Genomic DNA, 19,028 nt, shown 5'->3' with positions numbered 1-19,028 from the left:
GGAGAAACTGTAGAGTTTCGTGATGAAAGTGATGACAGAGTGATGACATGACACAGTCAAAGTGAGCCCCCTCGTGGCTGGCTATTATGGCTACAGGTCATAAGTCCCGCACTTTTCATAAAAGTGACACTAGCCTACTCTTCAAATACAGTTTCTCCAAACGTTTATTATTTTAGGTAGTTATTATCACGATAATCCATGTCCAAGAGTCCATTTCCTCGGATGAGATGGTTTTTATTCGTTATTTGACACTATAAACCATGCTATAAATACACTGACCTCCTCGAGCTTTTATTTTGGCACTTCCAGTTCCCGGCATTTTGAATTTGCATATTAGTTAAATATTTAGTTTCACCCGAAACATTTAGATTCAACATTTAGATTTAGATTTAGATTTAACATTTAGATTCAACATATAGATTTAGATTTAACATTTAGATTCAACATTTAGATTTAGATTTAGATTTAATATTTAGATTTAACATTTAGATTTAGATTTAACATTTAGATTTAGATTTAATATTTAGATTTAACATTTAGATTTAGATTTAACATTTAGATTTAGATTTAGCATTTAGATTTACCATTTAACAATTAGGTGTAACATTTAATATTTAGATTTAACTATTTAAAATATCTCTAAGTTGACAAATATTGTTGTAAATGTGCTAAAAAGTGACCGTCAAAAATTCATACCAGTTTTTTAAACACTGTTTGAAGCTAAATGTGACAAAATGTTGCTGTTATTTTCAGCGTGAGCCACTTTACAAACGGTGCCCCATAGCTTTTGTGTGAAGTTGCTGACTTACACTACTTTCACTTCTCTTTTCAAAGAGTACAAACAGAAGCAGCACAACTGTTTTCAACATTTCTGATTATCATCAATGTTTCTTGAGCAGTAAATCAGCTTTGCATCACAGGAATAAATTATATTTTTAAATTACATTTTAAAATGTACTCACACAAAGAAAAGTTATTTTAAGTTGTAATAATATTTCACAATATTACAGTTTTACTGTTGTTTTGATCAAATAAATGCAGCCTTGTGAGCAGAAGATACATATTTACATACATTTACAATGATTTTTCTAAAGCAAAAGCAATTGCAATTTATATATATGTTTTGCTTCAGAACCACAGATTTTACACTGGCCATCAAGTGGAAACTATGCCCACTGTCAAATCTGGGTGCTGAAGCAAACCCAGTTGAGAATGACTTAAAAAACAAGCGCACTAACCTTATTAAGGCAATGTAAATGGCAAATTTGACACCAATGCTTTTCTGTCTGGAAAGTTTACTGGTTTGAGAGTGTTCGTCATTCCCACTGTAAATAATGGAGGGTTTTGGTAAGTAGGAGCATTTTCAGTTCCGTTTCAGTTCGGTCACGTTTGACGTAGTCGGACATACCGTACTGATTGGGATCACGCTTAGGGAGCCTGTCATCTTCAAGTATTGATAAAATGAGCCAATGCACATTGGTGTGCGAGCTTTACATCTCACGCTCCGCTCCGCAGCACGGGTATAAATACGGAAGTGGATGTACGAACCATTTGTCTTTTGCTTCAGAGCTGATCGGTCTTCACGCTGATGTCTCTGAAGAGTGTTGATATTTTCAACGAGCGAGTGTGTCGGTGCTTCTTCTGGAAATCTCTCCCAGTGCTGGTGTTTCTACAGCGCGAGTGCAGCGGTGGTTGCGAATCTTCTGAGCTCTCAACTGCTGTTTTAACAGCATTCCTTTTTGTGTTTGTTTGTCTGACGGTCGGTTGAGGGCGAAGAAAGTGAGCGCTTCACTGGTACAGCCTGCACCATTCCTGTCAGTGTTGCCGCGATGATACCCCTGTGTGCTCTGGCACTGGTGAGAGTCCAAACTTCCTGAAAGAGCAACACGGGTGCGTTTGCGTCTTTTTCAAGATGTCATTCCACCCGTGCGTTTCTAGATGCAGTCATTCCCTGTCCCCCTCTGATGGTCACAATAGTTGTATCACGTGTTTGGGCTTACAGCACGCTGATGCAGATTTTGTGGATAGTTCATGTTCCCATCGCGGTATTGAGATCGAGACGGTATTGAGCTCCGCACCGCGACCGACCTTGCCCTTTGGGGCACAAGCGTTGTGGCGTGCGCGATCGGTCTGGTGATGTCCATCTTAGTGGTCCAGGAGCACCATCGCTGACTCAACCTGGCCGATATGAGGGTTGCGGACAAGGTTCAGTTCCTGGACCCCCCCATTTCCCAGGTTGGGCTGTTCGGCGATGCGGTGGAGATCTGCGCCCAACATTTCTCTGCCGCCCAGGTGCATCCTGCCCCGGCGGCCCGCTGCTGCCACTACTCTGCCGCCGGTGACAGTCCTCCCCCTCGCTGCCCCACCTCGGGTACATCTATGGTGCCTCTGGTCCCCCTGGCCCGGTTCGTAGAAGCCTGAGAGTGCTTCCCAGCCGGTCCAGCTGGCTCCTCCGTACCGTTAGACTCAGCTATACCATTCAGAATCAGCCGGCGTCCGGCCAAGTTCAGCACTGTTCACTCACTTTGGTGTTAAGCGAATGTATCCCTGTCATGCGTATGGACATCGGGGTCCTACTGGCGAAGGATGCGACAGAGCCGGTCCTTCCAGCCGATATGAAGACCGGCTTCACAGCCCGTACTTCATTGTACCCAAGAGAAAGGATGTGGGTTATGGCCAATCTTGGAGCTGCAAGTGTTGAATCGGGCCCTTCACAAGCTTCCGTTCAAGTTGCTAACGCAGAGACACATTTTCGAGTGCATCCGTCCCCAAGATTGGTTGGCAGCGATCGACCTGAAGAACACGTACGTTCATGTCTCCATCCTTCGCTACATAGGCCATGCCTGTGCTTCGCGTTCGAGGGTCGTACGTGTTAGTACAAAGTCCTACCCTTCGGACTGGCCCTGTCGCCCCGCGTCGTTACGGAGCTCACGGAAGCGGCCATTGCTCCAAGGAGAGAGCATGATGTTCATGTTCTCAACTATCTCGACTGGCTGATACTAGCACAGTCTCGAGAGCAGTTTTTGCAAACACAGGGACTTATTGCTCCACAGCCAGTTGGCTCTTCAGGTCAACTGGGAAAAGAGCAGACTCGCCCCCGTGCAGAGGATCTCTTTTCTGGGTATGGAGCACTGATCTATATAGAATGACTGGATAGCTCATGACGTCATAAACAGTGAAGCCACCGCGCCGCCATATTGGTATTCCCTAGTGAGCTCATGCGTTCTATTGAATCAATAGGAAATTTTATGATTTGACTGAAAAAAACATTGCCTAACGAGACACAGTTTTTAAATCTAAAGTCTCCCTGTACATTCTCACAACGCAAACATCCTAAGCATTTAAATGGGTATTTGTTTAAAGTCGGAAATTTTTCCTGCTTATTAAAAAACGGCAATTTCTTTGCAAAAGGAATAAAAAGCTGTACGAGAACACTAGTCGGCCTTCACTGAAAAGCTATCTTCACAGGTAAGAAAAACAGTTTGATTCTATTAATTAAATAGTGAATGCTAAAGACCTATATTTTTGTGAATTGGTGAATATTCAGGTGAATATTGTTTCGTAGCCACGAATTAATAATACCTCAGCACGTTATACTAATTTGTTCCCTCGTTTTATTATATTGTAGCCACGTTGTAATTCGTTCAATCAAAATGAGGGAGGGAATTAGTTCGTCGTTCAAGTCGTCGTAACAACGAATTATTTAGATCAGTGGACAGGGCGAACAAGCAGAGAGAGAGCCCCAGGCCGCACGCGCGCACTCTCACCGCCTTCAAACAACACGAGCACTGTATGCTCTCTCTCCCTCGCGCATATCAACATCAATTGACCTAATAGTAAAAGGCCGGTAGACCGATTGTGTTTTATAGATTAGTAGTTTGTTCATATAAAGTGTTTGATTAGCAAGTACATGTTCAGGAAATGCATAATACAAATTGGTTAATGTAACGGTAAACGGAGTCTGCACAAAGCTCTTTTGAAGCTGTCAAATGGTGTCGCTATTGGACACTTAATTGTGATTATTGCTGCTCTGAGGTTTCTTATAGGCTACTGTTGACTGTTTTATCGTTGTTTTTTGAAGAAGCAGCAGCTCTTGCCTCGGAGAAAACAACACGGGCATAGCAACAATTTTGCATATAAATTACTACTAATAGGGCTTGAATTACAACCTGTGGGCAGTTTTTCCTACATCCTTTTGTGAACGTCGTTTTACACTTGTATGCTGCACAGCGGGTCATCTTAAAAGTGCCGTCGGAGCTACCAATCTCTGTATAATGGGCGTTGGAGCCCTCTGCTGGTAGGGAATCGTAAGATGGCCGCTCGAACACTTCCGGTGGCTTCACTGCCTAGTGGCAGTTTAGAACGTCATGAGCTATCCAGTCATTATAGATCAGTGGTATGGAGCTGGACTCGGTCCAACAGTCGACCAACTCACAGAGAACGTGTCCGGTCGGTGCTGACTGCTTGACAGAGCAGAACAGTGGTCCACTGAAACTTTTTTCAGAGGCTCCTGGGCATATGGCAGCCATAGCTGCAGTAATGTCGCTCGGCTTGTTCCATATGAGACCACTTCAGCACTGGCTTCTCGGCCGAGTTCCGAGGTGGCCGTGGCAGAGCATAGGTACGCCATTCTTGCTCCAGTAGAGTTCCTTTTTAGCCAAACCCTGTTGAGTTCCTCCACACCCTTCGGCAACGGACGTGGTGGAGCATCCGATGCCAGGCCTATCACTCGTATGGTGGAACCTGTGCTAGGCTGGGTCCATATGTTGTGATCCCTACAGCGATCCCATATGTGTATTCTTCCTGCGGCGAGCCCGTGTCTTTCCCTTGGCAGAGCCCGCTCTGCCGTCGCTGTCCGGTGAGTCTCCCCCCTGTTATAGGCTGGAGCCACCTCAGTGACATTCAATATGTTGTAGTCCTGGTAAAACGGCCGGTCCATATGTGTATCCTCTACATGTTACCTCCCTTCGGGCAGGATGTAGCTTCCGCAGCATCTTCCTTTCCTCGGAAACGTGAACGTGACCGAACTGAAAGGGAACGTTTCAGTTACGTATGTAACCCTCGTTCCCTGAAGGAGGGAACGGAAACGTAGTCCCATCGCCACTATTGCTGGACCACCGCTGACTCCGGGCTCCGCTCGGCTCCTCAGCAGAAAAACAAATGCTGCGTGCATCCACTTCCGTATTTATACCCGCGCTGTGGGGCGGAGCGTGAGATGCAAAGCGCGCACACACGCCAATATGCATTGGCTCGTTTTATCAATACTCGAAGATGACAGGCTTCCTAAGCGTGATCCCAATCAGTATGGTATATCCGACTACGTCTCTGTTCCCTCCTTCAGGCTACGAGGGTTACATACGTAACCGAGACGTTATCAGTTTCTCATGTGAGCAACTACTTAAACAGCTCATGGTTAAGTGATGCTCTTGTACACTTTGAGTGCACTCAAACAACCCCCAGAAATTCTATAATACCTGTTGATCTTAGCGGTGAATGTCACACTTTCATCAAAGGTGCTTTCTTTATCGATGCTGTATGCAATATGAAACACAGCCTAGAAGTGGACACAGAGGAAATGATGAGTGCTTGAACATAAAAACACACAGGACGGTTTAAAAAGTGAGCTCACCTGAGTGTTTCCCTTGAGGATGGGTTTACTGATCTGGCAGGTGGTTTCTCCCAGTGGAACTCCTCGCTCAGCATCCAGAGACACACACTCCACTCTGCCCTGCTCATACAGAAAATGATGTGTAAATATTCATTCAATAACCAACCCATATAAAATTCAATGGCAATAAACATTCCACTTGCCTAAAAAAACTGCCTTTCAGTAAAATTGTACTTGATTCATAGATGAATTGTGAGTCTCTTTAATAAAATCATCCTGGTCTTACCTGTTTAGATGTGATTCTCCTGTAGGAAAGTCCAAAGGGGTATTTAAGGGTGAAGAGAGGGTTGTATGAGTTTTCTCCTCTGTTCTCTACAAACACTGTCACGTTGAGCTCCTGCATTATCCCAACCTCTATGTTTGTAGATCTGAATCACAGAAACCACAGAGAGAAACTCACAGTATAACAAGGATGATTCCATAACTTATCATTGCTGCACCTCAATTCTTACTTTACACATATTCATGTGCTGATCTTTAATGTAATACAGAATAACTAATTGTAAATATTTGCTCACCCAGAGAAATTGAAATCCATCCTGAGGTCATCAACACAAATATCATCATGTCCACAGTTTATCTCAAAATCCAGCTGTGGAATGAGGTGAGATATTTACATATACATTACATTCTCAAATCATATAAAAGTGCATAACAATTCATATCTTTAGACATGTGAAAAAGAGCCTAGTAAATAGTAAAATAAAAGTTGAGTTGGATAGTTCCTCCAAAAAATAAGAAGAGAATTCTGTCATCATTTACTCACCCTTGTGTCATTCAAAATGACTTTCTGTAAGTCATCATTTACTCACCTAAATCTTATTAAAGTCAATGAGGTCCAAAACAACACTGAACCTCTTTGACTTTTTTTTTTGTTTTTTTTTGACTACTGAATGGACAAGCAAAGACATATTAAAAAAAATCTACTTTTGTGTTCAACAGAAGAAAGAAAGGCATACAAGTGACATGCAGTAGGCCTAAATGATGACAGAGGTTTCAGTTTTAGATGAGCTTTCCCTGTTACATCTGACTGATTCATACTTTAAAACAAACATCGGGACGGTTGCCATCTCTTACACTGTGGTCTGTGGTGGTCTTTATCGTTGGCAGGAGTATTGGCTTTATGTTTTGCAGTCTGGCAAGTGGCAGACCCTCAAATGTGAATGTTAACTGATTGGACAACGGATTCAGAGCGTCTTCTGAGAAAGCCTGAGTGGGCAAGAATAGATCAATGACATTCATTTACCCTAAAATCAGGATTTTCAGTATGTATTGCCACTTTTATTAATTATTCCCATTTAAATTTCATTCATAATTGTTATGTCTTACAGCCAGAATAACTGATTTACTGTATTATTCAAAAGAGTGAGATAGGAAAAAATAATTGTCAAAAAGTGGTGATGTTTCAGACTTACATCTATAAAGAAATGATGACTTCTGCAAGTTTCTGCTTCCAATCTAATGTTCAACACATTACTGAGGAACCGGGTTTTGGGTGAGAAGTTTGCTCGATATTTCTGTCGCTTGGCATCCAGCATTATGGTGTAATTGATATTTGCGGATAGGTCTAGATAATGAACATAAAACAGTCTTACATATACATATATAAAAGTTAATACATGTAAGGCATTTTTTTACAGTTCAAACGTTTAGATAATGTAAATCAAAGATACATATTTATATATGTATAACTTATTTATATAAATACATTAGTATTCAAAGTTTTTGAAAGAAGTTCCATATGCTCATCAAGACTGCATTTATTTGATCAAAAATACAGTAAATATTGTGAAATATTATTACAATTTAAAATAATTGTTTTGTATTTAAATATATTTTAAAATGTAATTTATTCATGTGACGCAGAGCTGAATTTTCAGCATCATTACTCCAGTCTTCAGTGTCACATGATCCTTCAGAAATTATTCTAATATGCTGATTTGCTGCTCAATAAATATTTCCTATTATTATCAATGTTGAAAACTTTTTTTATGTGGAATAAAAAAAAAAACCTTACAGCACATTTAAATGAATTTACATGAATTGAGAGAAGAAGAAAAAAAGCTTTTAAAGCTGTAGTTTGTGCTACCAGCAACATCAAATGGAATTTAAAAAAATAAGGCTGTTTTCAGACTGGTTTCCAGAACACTCCCCCTGGCTGCCATTGGTTGGTCCAACAAATAATTCCACCCCCAAACTCACACCATTGGTTGAGCCAAAGCTGCTGAGTTGGGCTTGTTTTGAAAGGTTTTGAGAACACCACAGTGACAAAGAAAGTGTCCTTATTTATAGTTGTCTCTGCAGTTTGAAGGCATTGGAGAAACACATTGGAAAATTTTAAAGGAACACTTCACCCATTTGCATTAAGCTTTGTATCATTAGAAACCCAGTCAAATGTTTTAATGGTCGTGCATTCCCTCATTTTCCCCAGAGACGGGAGAAATACGGATTTCAGTGTTGCAGTTCCTGCTTATAATGATGTAAAAATCGTCATTTTGTGAGCAGCTCACTCACTCGTAACATTGTGTTTTAATGATGCATGTACTTTTTAAATAACCATAACTTGCTCAATTTTCTACCGATTTTCAAACGGTTTGGTTTGTTATAAACGTCAGAGATGTAGTTATGACACTGCATACATATGAATAATTATAACCAGCATTCAGAATTATAGCCACGTTAATAACGTTTGTAAGAAACCAAACCGTTTGTAAATCCGTCAAGATTTCAGCGAGATAAGAGTATTTGTGTTCGTGCTGATCACTCACCTTACATCAGGTACCACAGAGCCCGCCAGAAAGCCTGCCTGTGACAAGATGGCTGCCGGTGATGCCGTTCGAGACTCTGCCGTAAGACATTTAGCCTTATATGGATATCTATGGTTGAGACTACAAACACTCGGTCCTCATTTTTCCAGGGGGTGGGACTCACTCACGTTACAGACCGATTACAGAGGTGGGACTTCACTTGCAGAAACTAAAAGCAATATCCGCCATCTTGTTTGGAAGCTAAGCTAACAGGCGCTGTGAAGCCAGATGTGAAGTTACGACAATGGCGGAAGGTACTCAATATGATATGGAAGAAGAGGATTTCGAAAGTCTGATGCTCGAATCAGATGTCCGTGGCTACCTTTACGAGCCGCAATATAGCGAAGAGCAGCCGAGGCTGATGGAGGAACTGGAGGCGGCTGAGCCGAGGCAGAAGACCTGCCTGTCGCGGACGAGGAGCCCGGACTGGCTCAAGCTGGGGCGGACTGGTGGTGCCTGTGCTCTCACTGTGCGCCTACAGACACAGAGATAGAGTCCGTCTGCTGCAAAGAATTTCAACGATGCCAATTTCTCCTGGACAAAATCTCTGAATCAGACGAGGACACAGACGTTTGTGTTGTGAACCATCCTAGTTTCTGGATTAGTGGGACTGGCTTGCGGATCTGGGCAATGTGGTGCATTGTGGGAGTTGTTGTCTTCAATACAAATGCGCCCTAAAGTTACTTTTTGTCTTTCCTCGGTCAAGAAGGCACCAAATTCAAAATTTATGTTACATTTCGACTACATATATGACCCACTTTCAATAAAGATTAATGTTCCCATGGGTGAAATGCTCCTTTAACACTTGAACATTAACTACAACATAAAGGAATACTGCTAAATTTGGATAAACCTCTTATGATGTGTCTGTATGGACGCATGGTGAAACACACTCGCATGGTGTTTTCCACTGACTGGTCTGATTCACTGGTTGGTATTTTGGTTGGGTTGTAAGTTACTTTGGTTTCCAATTGGATGATGGGTCTAGACCTGAAAGAGCCAAATATAACACATATGAATGATTATGGCTGAAACACTGTACTTGTATATATACAGTATTTTAGTTCTTTATAAAAGACCTGAGAAGCAGAACTGCTCCCTTGGACCCAACAGCAATGTCAGGAAGGTTGTCTTGAGTCTGGTCTAGAGAAGACTGACTCAATGAAATCCCAAAGAACCGCAAACCTGGTTGCACAGATGATCCAGCAATCCTCTGTTTCATTCAAGAGGGAATGAAACATAATGAAAATATTAAAATATTAGAGAAAATGAAGTGAGTCAAGGGAAAGTAATGCAAGAAAGGTGAACCGCAAGACTGAATAAATGATGACAGAATTCATTTTTTTGTGAACCATCCCTTTAAACTGCAACCAACCCTCTTCTTATTCACCTGTGAGTATTTGGAAGTGATCCCTCCATCTATCCCATTGAATATGTAGATGCTGCCCTCTCCATCCTCCTCTAAAGGAGCTCCAACCAGCACATCCATGAAACCATCACCATCCAGATCTGCTGGACTGGCCAGAGAAGAGCCAAACCGACCCCTCTGACCTGCCATGCCCACCAGTGTATCCGAAGAAATTAAGTTTGCCTATGGAGATATAACAGGGAGAGGAGAAATAGGGTTAAACAGACACAAATGTACATTTATTCACTCTTACTTGATGAACTCTTTAAAAATGTTAGTCTTAATGGAATCTCCATAAAAACACTGACCCAACACTTGAAGGTGTAAACAAACACTAAGCCCTCCCGGTCGGACTCTATGTACGTTGGTGCCGATACCAAAAGTAGGTCTGTATTGGAGTCACTGTTCAAATCCACCACACACACCTCGGCTCCAAAATATGAGCCAATCTGAGGCTGAGAAAAGAGGAAGAGAAGCAATATAGTTACCATACAGCTATTCTGAGCTCATGTACTTTCACTTGCTTACTTTAATTTTTGATGTGCTAATAGTTTACATAAATTTTAGTGTTACAACCTTAGGAGGATCCAGTTGTTTTAAATCACTTCCATCAATTCTTGAAACAGTTACTTGTCCCTTATGCTTGTGTCTTGGTGCTCCCATGACTGCATACTTTTCTCTGGGCATTGTTGCTATTGCCAAGGAATAACCTGTGAAGAAAATTGACTTAGAAGTATTCTTAGAAGTATACTTAGAAGCAGAATTATTCTGATGTTTTGACTGATTTATTTTTGATTTACACAATCAAAAAAGAGATCTCACCTAAATAACTGTCATGCTCACTTCCAGCTTGAAAGACATCTGATTTATCATTTGGTTTGTACAGCGTATATCCACCCTTCCACTGGAAAGCTCCCACTGCGGTCATTATCATATCTGTCTGAATGCAGATAACATTATAAGAATAAACAGAAATATTTAAGAAATAATCTAATTCCACATAAGTTTACAATCATGCAAAATCTACAGTGTGTTTTTCATTGAGGTGGAAGAGTAGTTAAACATCAAAACAGCAAACGTCATGGATATCTATGCTTGCAACAAATGCTTTAAAAATAATAATAACTTGATTCATGAATGCAAACAGCTAGATTTGCCCTGATGCAAGTGAACTTCCAGGTTACTTTTATAGCACTTTGCACAATACTTATGGTTTCAAAGCAGCTTTACAAATAGCACCTTACAACTCAAGCAGTTCATTTGACCTGATGTAACATTGTACTGTATTAAAGGTTTAGTTAGTTCACCCAAAAATTTGTCCCAAAACTGTATGAATTTCTTTCTTCTGTTGAACACAAAAGAAGATATTTTGAAGAAAGTCGGTAATCAAATTGACTTCCAAAGTAGGAAAAAATACCATGGAAGTCAATGGGGCCCATTAACTGTTTGATTACAGACATTCTTCAGAATATCTTCTTTTGTGTTCAACAGAAGAAAGAATACAGTTTTGGAACAACTTGAGGGTGAGTAAATAATGACAATATTAAAATTTTTGGGTGAATTAACCCTTTAATTAATTTTTGTTCAATTAAATCTAAAACTGAAAATACATTTCAATGTAAAAATCTAAAATGACTATAGTAAAGTGTGAAAAGCATGGATAGCATGCAAAGACAGTACAGTAAACAGTAACAGTAAAAAGAGCAATTCAACGGCTCCTAAATCATTTCAGTAAAACTATTTCTAACCCAAATAGAAATAGTTTGGTGTCAAATAAGTGAAATACACAGAATTACATTTGATGTAAATGCTGCACTAAACCCGTCCTGTGCAAACTCCATTCGAGATGAATCTCCAGAGGTCTGGGTTCCTAGCAAATAAAAGCAGCAACAACACAGTTAACTAAAAATGTATTATTTAAAATCAATCCATTGAACAAAGTGACTGTACTAACATGACAGCTGATAAATGTAAAATCTTAACATTTTCTCTGTCATTCATTTTTCATTCCCTCTGCAAACATACCTTCAATGGCAATAATGTTCTCTTTGAGTTTTTCACGAATACTTTCCAGCGCGTCAAAATTGGTTACTTTGAACACATGGTTATTGGTGGGTAAAGATGCAATGATTGCCAGCTCTATTATTGCTTTGTCAATAGCAAAAGCATTGCCAACCTAAGAAAAATTCAATGATAATTGTAACACTTCATGAATGTAATAATTTCAATAACGGTTTTTGATATTTAATATTTAAATAACCCTCTTTTTTTGATGGATCTTGTGTTTGTTCACCGAAAATTTCAAATCCCACAAAACTTTTCCAAGACAAATCACATCAGCAAAGAATGCATGTTGATTTTGCCTAGCCATCTAGATCTGAATCAGTATAATCACTTTTTGCACAACTAATATAGTTAAGTCTTTTTTAATTTAGCAGAGGCAAAATCAAATCTTACCCCAATAGCATATCGTGTTATATTTTTAGCTTGTGCTTGTTCAACAGCTTCAGTCAACTTTGAATCAGTTGATTCACCATCCGTGATAACAACCAAAATTTTACTGGCTGATGGTCTTGCACCTCCATTACTTACAAAAAGCTTATTCCTGTTGAAAATAAAATAAAATATGACAATATATTTAATCAACAATACAATTATGCAACTGTATAGGACATGTTTCTTATTAAGTTTACATTGCTTGTCTTACATTACATTGCTTCATGTTAAAATTATGAAGTGCTGTAAAACCTTATCAAAACTCATAAAAAGAAAAAGACTTGTAGTAGTAATGTATGTGTATCCATTTATTCCTGCATTTAATATCATGTGCTTTTTGAATGATTGCTCAGACATCTATCAGTTTTTCATTTGTATTATCCGTTTTTCTTTTTTTGGGGTGGGTGGTTATATTTTTAAAATTATGATGTGCTCCTCACATCTCACTAAATATCCTGTTAAATTCATCTTCACTTTAAGTCTTTCAGTCAGAAGTAATATTACTTTTAATGGCATAGATAAAAGAATTCCAATAAAATATCAGCAGTCATGTCTCACACAAGTTTTTTTATAGCTGTTGCGGTGTAAGTCCATCCTTTCTGTTGAGATATCCCATTCACTGCATTTTCCCATGCTATGGCGTCTTTGACTTGAAACTTGTAATGAATGAAACATTGTGAAGAAAACTGAGCAATGGCAAACTGTAAGATAGATAGATAGATAGATAGATAGATAGATAGATAGATAGATAGATAGATAGATAGATTTAGTGCCTGAGGTGCTGAAAAATGTGGGTAAAAATCATGGACAAGCTAAATCATAATAAATGCATGGATTATCATACCTGTGTATCACGATTTACAAAACTTTTGATCATTTCTATAACAAAAGCCTTCATCTTTTTAAAATCCAGATCATTTACACTTCCAGATCCATCCATTAAAAAAGCAATATCAATTTGTGATGTTGGGCATTCTGAAGATGGAGAAATGAATAATTGCATTATATATTCATTTAATCTGGATAATCATGTAATACAGTATATACAGTATGAAGAACACTTGCTTGGATTTGGTAGAATGCCATACATTTACCTCTCAGAGTCTTTGGAACAGATCTGCTCACAACATTATCTGGACTGATTTTAAAGCACATGCCGTTGTAAGTGGTTAAACCATCACAGGTCTTAGGTATGGTTGGACCGCAAACCTGAGAGAAATTAAGATTTTATTTTCAACATGACACTCTATTCTGGACTTTAGTGTAACATTTGAAGCTTTACACTATGAAAATTTGTCAAATCTAATATTAATAAATTATTTTGGACATCTTTTAGATTGACTGCAAATTGTAGGTTCAAATGTAACATTGATTCAAATTATACAAATATATACATGCACCAAATCTTGCATTTGTCTTCCATGCTTCTGCAGTCAAATTGTTAGTATAATATTTTTAGGATATGATAGCATTTTTAGGATATCAAAATACAGTTTCTCCAAGCATTATTAAACAATGTAGAAAAATAGCACTACGATTTTTTATTCTCACAAAAATAGGGATTTAAGGGGTTGTTAGGGGTTAACAGTTTAGGACCCAAGGACCAGATGTTGAAGGAAGACCCGGAGTCAGAATTATAAAAAAATTGAAGAAAAGTTTTACTTAAGATAGTTTGCAGTTTCATCAGCAGAAGTCAGCTTCAAGACTCACACAGGAGTTCGTAGGCCGCCCCGTTTACAGTTACAAAGATCACAGCAGTTATACCATTTCCAAGGCCTAAGCTACGTCATTGCTTACAGGTTGAATGATTCTGATTGGCTAAGAAATTGATAAACATAGTAATTTTCCACACATATACAGATAGACAGAAGCATATCTCCATAGATTATGCCGCTGACACTCGGACCCTTAAGTTAGGCACGTCGTGACCTTTCAGGTCGGGGATTTGGGTTGCTGGGTGCCAGCATGTCTCGAACATCAATTCAGTCAATCTCCTATAATGCCAGTGGGTAAGCAAGAAGACTAACACACACACCGACACACATCTTTTCCAAGGTTGGATTTGGCCAGGCTCTAACTATAAACAGGAGTCTCGTCTCAAAACATCAAGATAACAAGTTCTTTTTCCCAAGGATATAGGACACTTTAGTCTAAATGGAAAATATAGGCTTTAACTGAGAAATGGTCCCTTAAACTATAGACTTTAATGACCCCTATGTGTTTTAACATGTTGAAGACCTTTCTCAAACACAAAACAAGTCCTTATTTAATTTCTGGAAGCCGAGATAAATAGGCAAGCAATGTTACTACATTCAAATAGTCACACTGGTAACTTCTATAACAAAGTAAAATCTCCAGAGAAGTCATCCAACTCATGTGATATTTAGAAGGAAAAATATTGATTAATACCTTGATGATAATCACTCATTACATATACATTGAAGCAGCAGTGGATTCCAATCCACCCCCTTCAGGGTCATGAATTGAGAAATCTAATTTTCCTTGATCTTCATGTACAATCAGATGTTCTTTGTCTCAAAATCGGTTATTGCTGTTTATGTGTCAGTAAATCGAGTCAGTGTCTAAACGATCAACTTGACATGGTTTCTCTAAATAGCATGAAAATAATCTGTTATTTTAATTGTGATTAAATTATACACAGAAAGCGATCAAAGAACACTCCCTTTCTAATCACTGGGGCTGTCAATCACACAGCACGAGTTCTGGACTCTTAAACTCACGTTATAATCAATGACACCATCTACACTGCACAATGAAAAATCTATTGTGTTTGCACTGTTAAAATGAAATAATTCGTGAGAGCACAAAAATCGTGCTGTAATGATGAGATCACTGCATTCATGTGCTCAACAGACATCGGCTGTCATCGGCTACAGTGTTTATCGCTGCAACCTTTCATGTGACGGGAGTAGATCTAAATATAATACTATAATCAACACTTTTCACTATTAGTTAATCTCGACAGCTATAATCGTAAAAACGTAGTAAAAGATTTTGAGAGAGTTCCGTATGTAATACTTATTTCATATGCAAAGATGTTAGCCAATCATAACAATCATAAGTCTCACGGCAGACACACCCTTTAAAACAGAGTGTTTTAAATCAGAGGTAAAATCAGGGTAGAGAATGGCCTTTTATTTCTAAATTATGTCAATTTTTTATGCAAAAATCATACCAACATTATGGGCCCTATTTTAACGATCTGAAACGCAAGTGTCAACGCGCAAAGCGCAAGTAACTTTGTGGGCGGGTCTTGGCGCTGTTGCTATTTTCCCGGCGGGATAAATGACTCTTGCGCCAGGCGCAAATCTAAAATGGGTTGGTCAGAAGTAGCTTCATTATTCATAGGTGTGGTTTGGGCGTAACGTGAAATAAACCAATCAGAGCGTCATCTCACATTCCCTTTAAGAGCAGGCGCGCTTGTTCTAAAGCGGATTCCTATTATAACGGCGGATTTGCCAGACGCACGCGAGGAGCGGTTCACAGCCGAGGAGAGCAACGCTCTCGTCAGGGACGTTGGGGATGGAGAAACCCACCCATTCGGTTAAAAAGGCGTATGATAATTTGGGTAACTGTGTAAGCTAGATGTATGCTTTTATAATAAATTGTCTATCTATCTATCTATCTATCTATCTATCTATCGTAATAATGTATGATTTGCAAAAATGAAAACTGCTGCTTCTGTGTAGATGAGAGAATCAAAGTGTATGCGCGTTGTGCACACGATACATTGATTATGGCCAAGCATACGCCCTTAAAATAGCATATGAATAACATGCGCAACGCGCCACTGACTTTAAACCATTTTTTCCTGGTTAGTGGCGCAACTGTTTTCTAAACCTGCAAAATAGCATGAAGGAACGTTTGCGCTGGAACACGCCTCCTTTTTTGCGCTGAACCGCCCAGGGAGCGCAAGTTCATTCCCTAGTTTAGCGACGTGCTTCTGTGGAGGAAAAAACGCGCTTTGCGCGGGTGCAAAATAGGAATGATACATGCGTCGGTGTACTAAGTCAATTGCGCTGGGTGCAAGATAGGGCCCTATAACTATAAGTGCACCTCAGGAAACATCAAATAATAATAAAAAGTTCATGACCCCTTTAAAATATGACACTTACCACTGCTCTTGAAGACTGAGGATCTAAAGGCAAGGCAAGGCAAGGCAAGTTTATTTATATAGCACATTTCATACACAATGGCAATTCAAAGTGCTTTACATAAAAGAAATTAAAATAATAAAAAGAGATAAGACTAATTAAAACAGTTAAGAAAAATAAAAAAAATAAAATACAGTACAGTACAAACAGTCGGACGAACATTGGCACAGTGCTCATTCAGTAAATGCATAGCTAAACAGATGTGTTTTGAGTCTAGATTTGAAAGTGACTACTGTAGGAGCACGTCTGATCTCCTCTGGAAGCTGGTTCCAGCTGCGGCTGGCATAATAGCTAAAAGCAGACTCGCCATGCTTAGAGTGAACCCTTGGTATTTCTAGCTGATATGATCCTAGTGATCTGAGTGATCTGTTGGGTTTATATTCAGTGAGCATATCTGCAATGTATTGAGGTCCTAGGCCATTGAATGATTTATATACCAGTAATAATACTTTAAAATCAATCCTAAATTTAACTGGGAGCCAGTGTAAAGACCTGAGGACTGGTGTGATATGTTCATATTTTCTAGTTCTGCTCAGAATCCTGGCGGCAGCGTTCTGTATGAGCTGCAACTGTCTTATGGTCTTTTTGGGAAGGCCAGTGAGGAGTCCATTACAATAATCCACCCTGCTGGTGATGAAAGCATGCACAAGTTTCTCTAAGTCTTGTCTGGAAACAAAGCATCTAATTCTTGCAATATTTTTCAGATGATAGTATGCTGATTTTGTTATTGCTTTGACATGACTACTGAAACTAAGGTCTGACTCTAGTGTCACACCAAGATTCCTGACTTGATTTTTAGTTGTTTGACCCCTAGAGTGAAGGTATGCATTCACCTTGAGAACTTCATCTTTGTTTCCAAATGCAATGACTTCAGTTTTGTCTATGTTTAACTGAAGAAAGTTTTGACACATCCAACTTTTGACTTCATCAATGCATTGGCACAGGGAGTCAATGGGGCTGTAATCGTTAGACGATAGGGCTAAGTAGAGCTGTGTGTCGTCTGCATAGCTGTGGTAAGCAATTTGGTTCTTTCTCATTATTTGGCTCATTGGGAGCATATACAGGTTGAACAGGAGTGGCGCAAGAATTGAGCCTTGAGGGACTCCGCATGTCATGGATGTCCACTCAGACTTATGGTCTCCTATACTCACATAATAACCTCTCCCATCTAAGTATGACCTGAACCATTTTAGGACTATCCCAGAAAGCCCCACCCAGTTTTCCAGCCTGTCAATAAGTATGTTATGATCGACAGTGTCAAATGCAGCACTGAGGTCGAGTAGCACCAGCACTGATAGTTTGCCTGAATCAGTATTTAAGCGAATATCGTTTATTATCTTTATGAGCGCTGTCTCTGTGCTGTGGTGCGGTCGGAAACCAGATTGAAAATTGTCAAAGGATCCATTCGAGCTTAAGAATTTGTTCAGCTGATTGAAGACAACTTTTTCAATGATCTTGCCTATGAAAGGAAGATTTGAGATCGGCCTATAGTTGCTTAATATGGTCTTATCCAGATTGCTCTTTTTCAGGAGGGGCTTGACAACTGCAGTTTTCAGGGAGTTTGGAAAACTCCCAGAGAGAAGTGAGACATTTACCACTTCTAGAAGATCTGCTTCTAAACTGTTTAACACACTTTTGAAAAAAGATGTGGGAAGTGTGTCAAGAGCACAGGTTGATGTTTTAAGGTGTCGTACGGTTTCTTCCAAAATTTTGCCATCAATTTCTTTGAAGTCAGACATAGTAACTACTTTCTCAGGTGGTTTGATCTGTCTGACCTCAGTGCAACTCAAGGATGTGCTGATCACCTTTCTGATATTACTGATTTTCTCAGAGAAGAAAGAAGCAAACTCACTGCACTTGTTGTCTGAGATCATTTCACTGGGAATCTGGCTTGGGGGGTTTGTCAGTCTCTCTACAGTAGCAAAAAGAGTGCGTGTGTTGTTTAAATTACTGTTTATAATATTTGAGAAGAAAGTCTGTCTAGCTTTGCCTAGTTCCATATTGAAAGCATGAAGGCTGTCTTTGTAGATGTTATAATGGACTACAAGTTTTGTCTTCCGCCACATGCGCTCTGCTTTTCTGCATTGTCTTTTCATATTTTGCACTGCTGTTGAGTTTCTCCAAGGTGCTTTTTGTCTGCCACTCTTCTTCCTGACTTTAACAGGAGCAATATCATCAATCACACTTTTAACTTTTGAGTTAAAAGAATCAAGGAGAAAATCAACAGAGTCAGCAGATATGCTTGGTGTTAAGGATATAGCCTTCATAAATAGTACACTAGTGTTCTCATTTAAGCATCTCTTCTTGACAGACACAGATCTAGCTTCAGTGGCAGGAGAGATCAATATATCAAAGAAAATACAGAAATGATCAGACAGTGCTACATCCTTAATAACAATCGATGAAATGTTTAGACCCTTACTGATAAGTAAATCTAGAGTGTGTCCATGATTGTGTGTGGGTCCGTGTACATG

The 19,028-nt window shown here is 39.4% G+C and overlaps 1 protein-coding gene across 1 annotated transcript in view; it reads right to left on the bottom strand.

The window, feature by feature from the left end:
- Positions 1 to 13,382, bottom strand: part of LOC307147415 (integrin alpha-X-like) — a gene marked incomplete at its 5' end in the record, with an annotated part of 42,145 nt that extends 28,763 nt beyond the window's left edge. The window contains 18 exons of the mRNA XM_079852148.1: positions 1,239 to 1,325; positions 5,475 to 5,554; positions 5,630 to 5,728; positions 5,895 to 6,036; positions 6,187 to 6,260; positions 6,746 to 6,877; positions 7,084 to 7,235; positions 9,329 to 9,465; positions 9,555 to 9,688; positions 9,866 to 10,066; positions 10,192 to 10,338; positions 10,460 to 10,593; positions 10,706 to 10,823; positions 11,680 to 11,753; positions 11,909 to 12,059; positions 12,341 to 12,488; positions 12,938 to 13,080; positions 13,224 to 13,382. Of these exons, the coding sequence (XP_079708274.1) occupies positions 1,239 to 1,325; positions 5,475 to 5,554; positions 5,630 to 5,728; positions 5,895 to 6,036; positions 6,187 to 6,260; positions 6,746 to 6,877; positions 7,084 to 7,235; positions 9,329 to 9,465; positions 9,555 to 9,688; positions 9,866 to 10,066; positions 10,192 to 10,338; positions 10,460 to 10,593; positions 10,706 to 10,823; positions 11,680 to 11,753; positions 11,909 to 12,059; positions 12,341 to 12,488; positions 12,938 to 13,080; positions 13,224 to 13,382 (2,312 nt within the window). The remainder of the gene's footprint in view (positions 1 to 1,238; positions 1,326 to 5,474; positions 5,555 to 5,629; positions 5,729 to 5,894; positions 6,037 to 6,186; positions 6,261 to 6,745; positions 6,878 to 7,083; positions 7,236 to 9,328; positions 9,466 to 9,554; positions 9,689 to 9,865; positions 10,067 to 10,191; positions 10,339 to 10,459; positions 10,594 to 10,705; positions 10,824 to 11,679; positions 11,754 to 11,908; positions 12,060 to 12,340; positions 12,489 to 12,937; positions 13,081 to 13,223) is intronic.
- Between the last annotated feature and the right edge of the window lie 5,646 nt (positions 13,383 to 19,028).

The sequence above is a fragment of the Squalius cephalus genome, assembly GCF_949319135.1.
Source record: "Squalius cephalus genome assembly, chromosome: 19".
Taxonomy (NCBI): domain Eukaryota; kingdom Metazoa; phylum Chordata; class Actinopteri; order Cypriniformes; family Leuciscidae; genus Squalius; species Squalius cephalus.
Note: the sequence above shows the minus strand (reverse complement) of the source record. Positions and strands in the feature narration are given on the sequence as shown.